General features: G+C 43.1%; 1 protein-coding gene across 1 annotated transcript in view; it reads right to left on the bottom strand.

Annotated features, from left to right (window-relative positions):
* Window positions 1–7,108, bottom strand: part of cdan1 (codanin 1) — a 30,778-nt gene extending 23,670 nt beyond the window's left edge. Inside the window, exons 1-7 of the mRNA XM_063183749.1 lie at window positions 7,031–7,108; window positions 5,355–6,154; window positions 3,743–3,934; window positions 2,336–2,535; window positions 1,608–1,721; window positions 400–478; window positions 119–239 (exon numbers count right to left, since the gene is read on the bottom strand). Coding sequence (XP_063039819.1) covers window positions 119–239; window positions 400–478; window positions 1,608–1,721; window positions 2,336–2,535; window positions 3,743–3,934; window positions 5,355–6,154; window positions 7,031–7,108 — 1,584 coding nt within the window. The remainder of the gene's footprint in view (window positions 1–118; window positions 240–399; window positions 479–1,607; window positions 1,722–2,335; window positions 2,536–3,742; window positions 3,935–5,354; window positions 6,155–7,030) is intronic.
* Window positions 7,109–14,441: the final 7,333 nt, after the last annotated feature.

Genomic DNA, 14,441 nt, shown 5'->3' with positions numbered 1-14,441 from the left:
GCAAAACAAAAACAAACACAAACATTATTTTCTAAGACCCCGGTGCACAATTTGTGTCTTTTGTTTGGTTTACCTTACTGACAGAGTCGTCACACCTTAAAAGGGATATGTTAGTCACCTTGGCAGTGCTGGTGTCCTGGGCCAGAGCCAGTCGGTCTCTCAGCGCTGGAGCAAACAAGCCAACCCGCTCATTCTCAGCCAGCAGGCGTAGCGTACACTTGTCTAGATGAGACAACAGCCTGGGAGACAGCAACATAAACAAGCAATGTCAATCATTTTGCTCAAATATCCCATGCAATTGCAAGACCAATTTTCATCGATATTTATTTTTTCCATCATTACAAGTAATGACGAATTTTGTAATACAGGTACAAAGCATGTACAAGTGTTATTACTCACTCAAACTGGTTCTCCAGGACTTTCAGGGCAAAGTACACACAGTTGTGGACATCCTTCAAGTAGCCTCTCTCCAACATATCTGCAGTGAACATGAAGTGCAACAGTGGTGTCATACATACAGTATGCCCATACCAAGACACACATTCAAGACTTTCCAACTGATCTACGTAGTACTCTTGGAGTAACTTTTTATGACTTTGTTTTCAACCACACATCCATCCTCTAGTCTGAATATTATTTTGTTTACTTGTAATTTTGTGATTTGGTTCCATCTATTGTAATGCTTTCTTTTTAATTTCATTTTATACTTGTCTGAACATATCATCTAGTTCCCTCTGGAAAACTACAATGTGCTACACAAATAAAACTGTCTAGACAGTAACTTAAACCCAATTGTGCCTTTGCTTGTTTTGACTGTTTATGTAATTGGCTCATTGGACTATGGTTGTCTGCCAGGCTCAATCACTTGCTTCGCCCATTTAAGCCTAGGGCACTTGCAAAAAAAATCTGCTGAATGTCAAAGCCCTTTTTGGGAAAATGTGTCCTTAGCCTATAAAAAACCTTAATATCTCAGCATCCAAAGCACATAAAAACATGAAATAAGTTGCATTTAAAAGCTACCACCATCATCTTGCATTAGAATGTGTTCATTCAGCTCCAACATACCCACAATTTTCATGAAAAACGAATATCTCAAGAGCCTGAATGCATCGTCTAAGTCACTCCTGGCGCTTAGGTTAATGCCGCGTATACACAGCATCAGGCTTAAATGGGTTAAAAGAAACCTCCACATTTTAGAGAAACTGACTCATTTCACAACTCCCTCATAGATCAATGGGTAAGATTAACACCTGACAATCTCCATATCCATAGCATCTCAAGGCAGTAGGACACCCAAAACATAAAGCTTTGCATGAATCAGTACATGGAATTGCATTCTTTTCACCTCTAAAGAATTTGGAAAATGCAGCCCATTTCCCCCAAAAAAGTGGAGTGTTCCTTTCACACGACACTGTAATGTGATTGAGTAGCATTCACAGATGGTAAATGACATGGCAGCTGAAAAAAAATCCATATGTCCTCCTACTAAAATCTTCTGGGAGCAACAAAACTTCCGCAGGTCCAAATGCTATCCCTTTTCATTTCATTTTATTCCATGCTAAAACCAATCATGCTTGGACTTTCAACCCTTCACAATCAGTCCTTACCTTCTCCACTGCAAGACAGGCTGTCTCTCTCTCCCTCTAGGACAGTGGGGCTGCGACACGTCAGCAGCTGCAGCACGAAGAACAGCTCCAGGAATATATTAGGCACCAAGTTCTCTACCACAGGAGAAAGGGAGAAAAGATATTTACATTATTACAGATGAAGTTATAGACTGGCATTAGTAGTAACTTCTATTTAGTATCTTCACACAGTCATATACAGATGGAAGCTTTTTTTACGATCCATGGGAGAGTAAGGATACCAGCATATAATTAATTGCATACGTGCTTTATAAAATGCCAAAACAAAAAGGTATGTAATGCCAAACAAACACAGAAAAGATAATGGCCATGCACACACAAGCTGAATAGTTTCACAAGCCAAAACATAATGGGCCACATCAAAAATACAAACAATAGTTTTGGGCGTCTGCTATGAAAGCACAATGCTTTAAAATCAATTCTGCACAACCCAAAACTGAGCAGCACAACCGATCCCCACCCTTTTATTGATCCCGAAGGAAATGAAGGTGTCTAGCTGCAAACACAAACTCAGGAAACATCATAAAAATTGCACGCCATAAAACACACGCGCATGCATTCAGACAATATTCATACCAAACATCCATCACCCATCCAAACACACATCGCCTGGACAAAGAAAACAACAACCACAACAACCACAACCACAACAACAACAAACAACAACAAACAACAACAACTAAAGGTACCTAAGATGCAGGTGCAGTAGAGCTCGGCCAGCAGGTCCAGTTGGGCGGTCAGGGTGACCTTGGAGGGGTCGGGGCTGACGGCCTGGGCGTCCTGCGCTGTGGAGTCCAGACGCACCTGTTTGGTGGGGGTGCAGAGCTCTGTGGCCGACTTCAGAGGAGAGCACACCTGCTGCTGTTGCTGCTGCTGCTGGAGCTTAGACCTGGGGAGTATTCCAAGAACATGGCTAAGTGATAAACCTGGCTCAATTAACCTGCATGAAGTGCTAATTCTGCTAATAGATAGCTCACAGTTGTCATTTATTATGAAAATAAGGACTCCAGGCACTTGTATTAGTTGATTTACTACTACTTCAAGGTTTACTTAACTTGCATTACGACTTAGTCAGGTTCCTGGCATACTCCCCTGAGAGGAGAGCAGGGTCAGAAAGGATAGAATGAATGCCCACACATCAAATCAAATTGTATCAAACCAAATCAAATTGTATTTACTGTATAGCACAACTATACAGTTGACTTCAAACATTCGCACATTCACGCACCAGCTCTAGACTCTGCCAAAAAATGAAACAGATGCAGGGGAAGCGAATGTGCTATTCACAACCAGATGGTGCATTTAGAGTAATTAGAGTAATTAATCTAATCCAACATCACGCAACATCATTTGGTCAAATGAAGTATTATTCTGTGAAGCTGCTGTCCCTGCCTTGGCATCATGAATACCTCACACCAACACAGTGGCATTTTCACATTCAAGTGAATGGAAGAACTGAGTAACCCAAACTGTAAATACCCACCTCATTATTCATACACCACACACAAAGTTTTTTTCCGAATTATGATAATGATCATGAGCTGATCATATCGTCAACCTGATCGTAAAGCAATTTGGTCAGCAGATAACTGTTTTATATAATTGTGATAATTGTGCTCTAAAATGAATATGACTTGGCTTGACAATTGACCACAAGCACCACAGCAGTATCACCATGGAGATAGTATAAGAACTGGAGAGAGTGAATAAGTCCCGCCTCCAGTCATTTCAATGGGAAATGCTAGGCTAGTGAATTCAGCCAAAATTGAACGAATTTTTCAGCTTCAAAGATGGAGACGTTTCCGCAGGCAGTTTACTCAGCCAATTACGTGCCATGTTAATGACTGACTTACGATTGACCAGGAAGATATATGGAAGACGGGCATTGGATGCATGGAGGTGCCCAACAACACACCTGTATAGGTATGTGTGCCCAACACTAAACTCGCGCACCCACCAATCGCATCCACCTTCTTTGAGCCAAGTGGTGTCGGAAATGAGCAAATTTGTGAGAATTGCGACGAGGAAGTGCCTTGCTAATCGGCAAAGCTAATCAGCCAAATCCTGACCCCCTGAGTATCACCATGTCAACCTACTTCTCTCTCCTCAGCATCTCCCTCTCCTCTTGCAGGTTGGCTGGGCTGCCCACCACTACCGCCCCCTCTGGAATTATGGGGGGACTGCAGGGCTTGCTGAGTGGCGTGGAGGTGAAGCAGCTCTTGGGTTTGGAGTGAGGCCGCTCCGAGCTCACCGGCGTAGGGTTGATGCGACGAGATGGCTTGGTCTGACTGGATGTCAAAGACAAATAAGCTTACATTTATATGATGTTTGTTTATTATAATATTTAGTTATGAATTATGGCTGTAATGGTAATGTATAGAACCGAGAAATCGCAATACGTCGTTGAATCACAAACTGTCCCACAATGAAAGAATGCAGAATCGAGACATGTTCTTTAAAAGATCTGTCACCCTTCAGTCCAGAAAATAACCATATGATATGAGTTGAAAGAGCAGTTGAGATCATTATTATTTTTTTAATTATTATTATTACATAGTAGCCTGTTGTAACATATTCCACCTACAGTCTATTGTTGTTTTATCGTCACCGACCTGGGGGAATCTTAATTGTGTGTCATGTGATGAGCTGTCAGACACCACATAAAAAGTTTTGCTCGATGAAGAGCTTCCACAAACAGATGGGTCATTTCACGTGAAATCAGACACTTTGGGACCCGACCGACCCGGATTTCAATCATACTTGGTGTGCCTTTTTAGTAGCAAGGTAGCACCCCAGAACTGCATTGGTTTGAATCTGACACTAATATTAAGGGAGAAACAGACTAGGAAAGGTTCACATGTGAGGGTAGGACACTATACATTCAGCCTTGAATATATCAGTCAGTGTTAGTCACAAAAAGATGCCTGTGGTGTTGTTTGAAAGCTCTTTTCTGGCTCTACATATTACACAATCAGCTTGGAATACAACAACTCTCAGAATATGAATTATGATAAATTGAAAAATTAAAAATTGAATATCTAAAAAAGCTATATTTTAAAATGGCCAGTTCCTTGTCCAAACGTAGCCGGCAATGTCATGAGCAACACCTGAAATGCTGGTGTTTGGTTCGTTATTCATTTCAGAGAGAATTTGACTCACAAATATGCCATCATACAGACCACTTACTAATAATATGGTAATACCATAGTAGCATCACATGACAAAACAAAAACAAAACAAAAATGGTCAGTGTCCATGGTCCCAGGTTTCAGAAACTAAGGCAGATGTCCATTTATACACACCAAATGATGATATGTGAATGTTTGAACATTCCTTCTCTGTGTACCTGTGCCATCTTCCCTTTACCGTACTTTAAAGAGATAATCAATGGCTACACTCTCATTTTGTACTCTACCAGTGCATTTGAAGCAGCAGCTGTGTCTTTTGTAGATAATGTATAAGTACGTCCCGTTTTTCTTCATCTTTTCCAAAAATCTTTTCACGTCTGCTCCTCTCAAATTTAATTGAACAACAAAAAATGTCACAGCAGTGGCAAATTCTGTAAATATTGTATGTCGCTTTGGATGAAAGTAAGAGATGACTTTAATGAAATAGTCACACACTGGCTCAAAGCTGATGACAATTCCTGTGCAATATATCGTCAATACTTATGTGCAGGTGGTAAGATAAGGCACTCAAAACACCTACATGGGTGATGCATGCTGAGACGCCCCCATCGGAGGGAAGTCCTCCAGGTTGTTGAAGTTCAGGGTCACCGGCGCAGCAGTAGTAGTAGGGGGTGACACCGCCTCACTGACCCCTCTCCCTCCGCCTCCTCTGCCCTTCCGAGCACTCCTGTCCCAGGACGCAGTAGGATCCTCATGCTGGAAACCACCCCCACCACGGCCTCCTCCCATCCCCCTAACGCCTCCGCTGGACCCTGGTCCTCCGCTACGCCTGCGTCCACTGCCCCGGTGGTGCGACGCCTGACCCGATCCCGGGGCAGGGCTGTTGGGATGCATCTCCGGCGGCGACAGGGTCATGAAGTCTCCCAGGCTGGAGCGGTGGGAGGAGCGTCGGTCGGAGTGCGAAGGCCTGGCCGCGGGACTCCATGTGGAGTTGAAGGAAGGGCTGCTCAAGCCGCTTAGGTCACCACCGCTCGGGGTGGGCGTAGCAGCTCCATGACCCAGGCCACCTTCCCACTGGCTGGCCCCACCAAGAGGTGAGACAGACGGGGCCGGGGAGAACAGCTGAACGCGACTGGTTCCACGCGAGCCTCCTCCACCGCCACCTCCAGCTGAGCGGGCACCCCTACCGCTGCGCTCGCCGGAAGGTCGTGTGGTGGAGCGGTGGGCTGACCGGGCACTGACGGGGGTCTTGGCAGGGGTGGCTGGGCCATGGGTGAGGGTGTGGCTGCTCTGGTCCCTTAGGAAGTTTAGCAAGAAGGACACAAACTCCTGCCTCTGCACCAGCTGTAGAGGCTCACATGCTGGCTGACCTTCAGAGCGCTGCAGAGAAACAAACGGTTTCATTTCATGTCATTTACATAAGATAGACGCCCGATATATCCAAACAGCCCCAGCATTGATAATAAAAATATGGGGTCTCAAAGAAGGCTTTCAGAAATATATATATAAATATAAAATGTTTATTCTCATTAATTAATTTTAAGTATTACATTATTTAATACTTGCGAGACACTGCAGAAAATAATTCAGACATGACATTACACGCATTTCAGAGGTGAGTGTGACGGAATTTACATGTTTGTAGGCCTATGAATATTTGATTACAGATGGCAAAATAGAGCATCAGGGTGCACACAAAGGCCACGCAAACACAACGCTGCTTCATGTCAGCTTTTGTTTTGCCAAGTCTTGGACGACCAAAAAAAATGGAAGCAACGGACGAAATGACAGTCAGTGGTTTGAGAACATAAATCCTTGCGAGGTGTCCCCAACTGAGAAAACTGAAACGTTTAACTTTCGGCATGCGTGGCCAAGGTAAGCTAACTCTCCTCCTGATAATGTTGTCAATACCGCGAATGTGTGCTAGGACTAGGAGACCAGTTAGGCTACCAGTCCAGCTGTTCCACTTAGCATGACAAACCAAAGCAATAGTGTTCAGAGCGATACAAGTTCTCATGTCCCCTTGCCAGAAACTCAAGAATGACTTTATGTTGCTTTCACAACGAACACACCATATTGTTGACAAGTTAGCGGCAGCCAGCTAGCTGCCCCTCCATGGACCACTGAGCTCGTTCTTGCTAAGTATCGGTGTTGACACATGACACTTACTTTGACAATCTGCATTAATGCTTACATGCATACATTATGGAACATATGGTATTAAAAATACGATGTGCAATATAAAGCTGCACTTACCTTCACAATTTTGAGCCAATTGAGGGCATTGTCAAGCTCTGCTTTTCCAAGCAGCAGCGATTCTAAAACAGCCGCCATTCTCAACTGAGCACGCGCACTGCAAACTTTTGCGCGTGGAAGCTGGGGGGCGGTGGTAAAGGAGCGCGCATGGGTAGGAAATCATGGTGAATGCATAAGGATGCTTTTGTCTGCATCTGAATTGTCTACTAGTCACTGGTTAATGATGGCTTAAGACATTACGGTTTGCAGTTATCATAGTATAGGCCTAGTATGTGAGTAACTGTTTGATATATTTTTGGCTAGGCCTATTTTTTCTGGTACATTACAATGTAAGGTGCTGTGAAAGTTATTCAACTCTCAAATGTTATCAATATCCTATGTGCTGTTGGAACACCAGAGAATATATGCACTAAATGACACTTTGTAATCAGTCCATTGCATTACAACAGTGTTATTAGGCTACTTGTCCTGTGCAGTAGCCTAAGGCTAGGCCTACAACAGTGGTGTAGTCTACTTTTTTATGGTGGGTATACTGTATATTTGAGCATTTTTTGAAATGGGTATACTGTATATATTTGTGCTATTCAAAACAATGGATCAATCAATTTTAAGTGGGTATACTGAAATCCCTGAAATTTAGAAGTGGGTATACTCCGTATACCCGCATTCTACGTAGACTAGGCCTACACCACTGGCCTACAACATTGCTGTTGCAAGTTGTAAAGGGCAATTTGTGTTCATAAAAAAGCCATCCAAAACTAGGCCAGATTTCCTCTACCTTGATGTTAAAGTCAACACTTGTGGTCAGAGGCGCATCTTGCCACCAGGCAAGGCAGGCAGCCGCTTGGGGCCCCCAAGCCCCTAGATAGTGAATAACAGCCCACACTTCACCACAGTAGCTGTAATTTTGGTTCAAATGTTCATTCTTTTGCACTTTTGCTTGGGGCCCCACCTGACCCTAGAATCGCCTCTGCTTGTGGTTCCTCCAACAAAAGACACCAGGCACAGTCAACTCTGTATGCTGACTGACTGGTCATGCTTCCTGGCACAGCCGAGAGATGCTGTGTCTCAGATGGTGCACTTGTGCACTTCGGGCACTATGTTTCAGTGCGTTATTACACCATATGCACTGAAACATGAACACAGAAGTGCTCAAGTGCTCCATTTGAGATCTACCAAGACAGTAGCCTACAGGAAGAACCTTACTCTGTCCGAGATCGCCTTGGGCCAATAGCCTTACAGCACTATACCAACAGATGTCACTCTTCTTAGTTCAAATAATGTTGACCTCTGATATCTCCACAACAGCCTATGCAATACAGTGAAACAGTGTCAGTTCTCATTTTTTGTCACTGCGTTTTATTTTCACAAATGGGATGCATTTCTTTCCATTTTCCTTCACCTCACTCTGACCAGCTTGACAGAGATGTCAGTCTCCTGTTTTCCAATAGAGCTTAGACGCTGTTGCGGATGCTTTGATGCAAACGCACCCATGGAGATAGTTGAGCATCCACAGAAATTTGCCCGAGCATGTTATCTTGAGAAACTTTGCCTTCTCGAAGTGATACCTGGTCATACAAACATGGCGGGCATTAGGGCTGCACGATTATGGAAAAAATCATAATCACGATTATTTTGGTCAAAATCGTAATCACGATTATTGATCACAATTATTGATTTTTGCAGATTTTTTTGAAAATTATAACAAGATGAAATATAACCAAGAAAGAATTATATACAGGATTAGTAAAATAAAATGATTTGTAATAATTATGTAAAGGCAATAGCATGAAACTTAGGTGGACAGATTTCTGTCCAGAAACACCAGCCTGTCAGTATGTTCTGACTTCAAGGACGCTCTCAAAGGTAGGTCACTATTGCCACGATTAAATGACGATTAAAATCACGGCTTTGATTTCACGAGTGTATCACGATTTTCGATTATTTTCGATTAATTGTGCAGCCCTAGCGGGCATGTTTCTTTTTCTTATTTCCTCAGAGACTGGATCACGATTTAGATGGGGCAGGGCAGTAGCCCCATAATGCACGCCGTTTCACCAGTGGAACGCTGTAATAGTCATTGAAAAGGTAACTACCTTAGTGGTACTACACTATTACATAACACAAAGCTTTAAGTAATGAACTATTACTTGGTCATTGCCATTCTGGTAACAGCACATTTATAATGCCGTGTTTTAATAGGTTAATCACCAGACCTTTTTACCTCCACCAAGGAGGTTATGTTTTCGGTCGCTTTGGTTTGTCTGGCTGCTTATTTGTCTCTCTGTCTGTCTGTTTGTTTGTTTGTCTGTCAGCAAGATAACTCAAAAGGTTATAAACCAATTTGGATGAAACTTTGTGGAGCTGTTGGAAATGACAAAAGAAAGAAATTACTTTTTTGTGGTGATACTGAATACGATCCGGATCCAGGATTTTTTTGGCCTTCCAGTTTCTAACTCCACAAAAACAAAGCAGAAAGACTTGACAAAAATTACGGTGTTACATAGTCAAATACTCTATTAAATGTTTTATCAAACAGCTTCCTGGGCAGACGGCTGCACTCTCTGAGTGCATTTCTAGTTTTGTTTTGTTCCACACCTGGCACAGACCAGGCAGCACCTATCAGCATCAGCGTATGCATGCATTCACTCTACAGGGCTTGCACTGATTGCCCTGAATGGAGTCTGGTCTCATCCTGCTGATTGCAGCGTCCTTCGTGCAGCTCTATTGCCTGAGCCACAGGCTGTTATCATCAGTGACCTCAGGTCTGTGGCCACCACTGCAGAGTGCTCTCTCTCTCTCTCTCTCTCTCTCTCTCTCTCTCTCTCTCTCTCTCTCTCTCTCTCTCTCTCTCTCTCTCTCTCTCTCTCTGTCTAGACCATCTTTAAATTCATTCGTGCGTGATTAGTGTTTTAGCTAATGGACAAATGATTTTATGACCTTCTGAAAATCACCAGTACATTAGTAAACCTCCTTCCTGGAGCATCATGCAGATGCTGTAGTGCTGAACTATCCGCCCATAGACCTTAAGCTCAGTGGTGTTGTACCTGTGCTCCTCTGCCAAACTGTTGCTGTGGCTATGACTTTGACAGGGAGGTCGCAAGTTCCAACCCTGAGTGGCGGACGGCACAATATCACCTCGATGACACACGCCATGTCTTTGTAAATCTGAAAAGTGAGAAAAGGTATTATGTGTAATAATAAAAGAAATCAATGCATGGTGCAACCTTTTCTCACTTTTCAGTTTTTCAATATTTTCGTCAGCACCCTAAAAAGAAGGAGAATCTCTCAGGTGAAGCCTTTGCACTGCCCATGTGCCGTCTGAAATCACAATGGTATTTGTTTACCATTTCCAGGCAGGTTCCACTAGAGGGGGCAAGAGGCTTTTAGGTGTGCTGCCATGGGTGGGACAAGTGTGGGCTCTGTCCTCGAGGTCGACGGGGCCTGAGGATGATCCATCCAGCCAAGAAGAGCATTTTATCAGTTTGATGAAGCCACAGGTCAATTTCACTGCCCCAAATGAGAGCCCAGCTCACATTTCAGCAGATCCAATTCTTCTACTGATCTAATAACAGTGTTTAAATTGCAGGGAAGTACTGAAGTTCTTCCGAGCACTGGGGTGTTCCTTGGAAGGACAATCAAACTTTATTAGGATTTACCATTGAAATGAACTGTAAAATGAACACTGACGTAATCATCAGGTGTTTTGTGCTCAAGCAGGATTCTGATGGCATTTCATTGTACTGTACACTTTTCTGGAAAGGCAGCATATGACATAACAGTGTTGGACCTGTGTTTGACGCTGTACTTACTTAATTTAATTGGGCATTTGCTGTCAATTCTATCAGAATGGAACTGTATTGTTTATTTCCCCCCCTTTACCAATAGGCCTACCAATAAGTGACTGAAGAAGCACTCGTGGATTTTGAGTTGTTTTTACCCCCCTGGGGAGGTGAAATAGTCTATGCCCCCCAGAGGAGCCCAGTCTCGTGAAAAAATCAACTATATGCTTCGTGGTGCCATCACGATAGCCTCGTTTTTGTGGTTGGGCAACGCTCGCTGTCGTCCGTAGGCTACGAGAGTGAGAGAGTGGGTGAGAGAGAGGGCAAGAGAGAGAGAGCGAGTGAGAGAGAGAGAGCACCCGAGCAGCGTGCATTCTGGGAGGGGAGCACTGTCGTTGTGTCAGCTTCATGTCATCTCTCCCTTCCTCCAACGTTGTCCCTATCTTAACCCTAAATCTAACCCTAACCCTAACCTTAACCCTAAACCTAACCCTAACCCTAAATCGCTTGTTTGAAATGTTTGATTACCGTATGAAACTAGTGAGTCCCGTTTCCAGTTACCCTTCACTCTTGATTGTTGACGTCTGTCCCCATTATTCTTCCCCCAAGAACCAAACTACCCCAATTGTCAATTCCCCCTTTCGTCACCCGACCACGACAAACGAGGCTATATCGTGACGGCACCACGAAGCTTATAGATGATTTGTTTTGTTTTTCGTAAGGATTTCCCGAATGGCATGAGATACGGTTGCCTAGAGATGGCACATGTTGGCACCTCAGCGTGGGGTGAGTAGCAGCTGAGAGCTGAAACTGTAAGCCATTCACGACATGGCTCAGCACTTCACGCCCATCTACGTATGAACATGAAATGAACAAGGTACAATCATGCGTCTGACCAAGAAGTTGCAATCGTTCGACACGTCAGCATTCATTCAGTTCCTCAGGTGTCACACACCCATGATGAAATCATGGTGTTTTCTCTAAAGAGATAAAATATGGTGTGGAGCCTTCCAGACAAAGACAGGGGTTTCCTGCGGTTACCTGTATTGTCCAGCTCTGCTTAGTCATCCCTGAATTCTACCTCATAGTCTTCCCTGGCTCTGTGATTGGTATCCTTTCACATCAGCGAGGACAAAGGGGTCGGCCAGAATGAAAGGAAAATTGTTGGTGTCGGAATATGGTCACGATTCACGCGCTGCCGGTGGGTTGTGTGAGGCGGAGTGACAACGTAATGACCATGTTCATCTGAAGCGGTAACCTTTTCATCTGTGGGATTTCAGCAGGTCGCTTGTGTGTGATAATCTGCCTGCCACAGATCCTTTGGTGAACCAGAACTATATATGGAGAGGGAGATGTCGGGTGCATACTTAAGAGTCATGCCCATGATCCGCCTGAACTTGTTTGGTCTTCAGACTAATGCATTTTTTCTTCTAATAGGGGAGACCGGGTCTGGTTCGATCATGGGCAGGTATGATCATTGTTGATTGCCACTACACTAAGGGGTGCTGAGAGATAATTCCGACACCAAAAGGATGTCCATTTGAATAAGTCAACCTACATTGGAGTTCTCAAAGTCATTAACCCTTGAGGTGAGAGCAACTTTTTAGTTTTGGGGTGTCATTTCCTGGATTTTACACATTCCACTCAACACATCCCAGAAAAGTGGCAGTTAAAGATAAAAAGATGAAACACATTTTGATTGACTGTTAAGGGACTCAGCTATAAATCAAAACAAAGTTTGAGATCATCAGATGATTGATTCAAGCAGGGTAACAGCTTTTATGAAAAAATCTGTGCCTCAAAAGGCCGGGGCATGTTCGATCACTTAAGTCGGGGCAGGTTCGATCAATGGATTCCATTGACTTCCATTATGGCACTACAATCTGGGTCTATGTAATTTTTCAGTTACATGAAAGGAATATGGAATTGAACTGAAAAAAGCCAAATTAGGTTAAATGTTGAATGTGACATGTTGTTTGACCTTTTTTGCCAGTAATATGTTCAACAGCTTAGATTTTTAACAAGTTTGGTGATATTTAATGATTATTTAATCATTAGCCAATTAAATATTTCTATCTTTGCATTCAAGCTGATCCTCATAAGAAACCATGATAAAAAGACATGCCTTTATTAATTTATCAAGCTATCTGCTTGCTATTTGACATTATAATTTAGTTAGGCCTGTGATTAAACCAGCCCCACTACCTGATCGAACCTGGATCAATTTCTCAGTGACAATTACATTGCTTATTACTCGAAACAAGGGATCATTTGTTGACATTATATGTATCTTATAGAGGAGACATGCCTCTTTCAGTTAATCACCATTTGACAGCTGTAAAGCTTTGTAAAGGCAGACAAAAATATCTGAGAATGAAAATTGATCGAACCAGCCCCGGTCTCCCCTACTAATAGATTTAGCTTACACCCTTCTACTAGTAGAATTGCACATCCTTAGTAAGGTAGACCAGAGTGAAGCTATTCTGCTTGATATTCTGCTATTCTGCTAGCCTGCATTGGATTGCTCTCCTTGAGCTGCTCCTAAAAATGATCCCTTCGTGGGGTTGCCATAGTGCAGGTTGAGCCTTATTTATCTGTCTGTGATGGGTGAAATCAACTCTGAATTTTGTTACGTATCGATTTCTTAGATTTGACACAAATGGGAGCAGAAAAACTCTTTTGTGTGTAACGCTTTCGAGAAAATGTATGTTTGTTTCAGTTATTCTTTTGAGTTTTACATTTTCTCCAGATATGTCTGTAGGCCTACTTTAATTGTTATCTTACCTTAAGTCACAAAATCCGATTTAGCCTGTTCCAAAGGCTACTGGTCTAATCTGATATAGTGACTTAATATATTAGCAAATGTGTTAATGTCATATTCCATTATTTGAGGATTTACCAAATTAATTAAAAATGCGGTTTAAACTTAATGGAGCTGGAAAATGATCCTGTCTTAGAAGTAGCATCCCTTTAAAAACTCAAAATAAGAGCCATCTTTTCGCTGATGACCACACTCCTGATTTCTATGCTTCTACCCAACTAACCGTCACCCTGTGTGGGAGAAAGGGTGTGAAACCGCTCTGCTTTATTTAGTCACAGTTGAGTCACAAATGCACACACACTGACAAAGGGCAGACAAGTTAATCTCAAATTAGCCATGGTGAGACTAAAGGGCAACGTTTTTTTTCCTTCATTAGAGCTTCCTTGCTAAGAAAAATGTATCTAGGCTGAGAGCATCAACTTTCCAAATATGTGTAGGCTTTGGGAGTTAGGATAACAAGAGACTACAGAGGGCTATTTTAGATCACTGCAGGTGGAAGAGCAGACACTGTAGGTGGAAGCAATATCTGACTGATGTGCTCACCGGACGCTTAAATTAAAATGGGTTGCTGTGAATTGGCTTGAAGTGGCGTGTGTGTGTGTGTGTGTGTGTGTGTGTGTGTGTGTGTGTGTGTGTGTGTGTGTGTGTGTGTGTGTGTGTGTGTGTGTGTGTGTGTGTGTGTGTGTGTGTGTGTGTGTGTGTGTGCGCGCGCGCGTGTTTGTATTTGTGTGTGTGTGTGTGTGTGTGTGTGTGTGCGCGCGCGCGTGTTTGTATTTGTGTGTGTGAGTGTGTGTGTGTGCTTGTGTGT

The sequence above is a fragment of the Engraulis encrasicolus genome, chromosome 19 (genome assembly GCF_034702125.1).
Source record: "Engraulis encrasicolus isolate BLACKSEA-1 chromosome 19, IST_EnEncr_1.0, whole genome shotgun sequence".
Classification (NCBI taxonomy): domain Eukaryota; kingdom Metazoa; phylum Chordata; class Actinopteri; order Clupeiformes; family Engraulidae; genus Engraulis; species Engraulis encrasicolus.
This window is presented reverse-complemented; position numbering and strand designations above follow the sequence as displayed.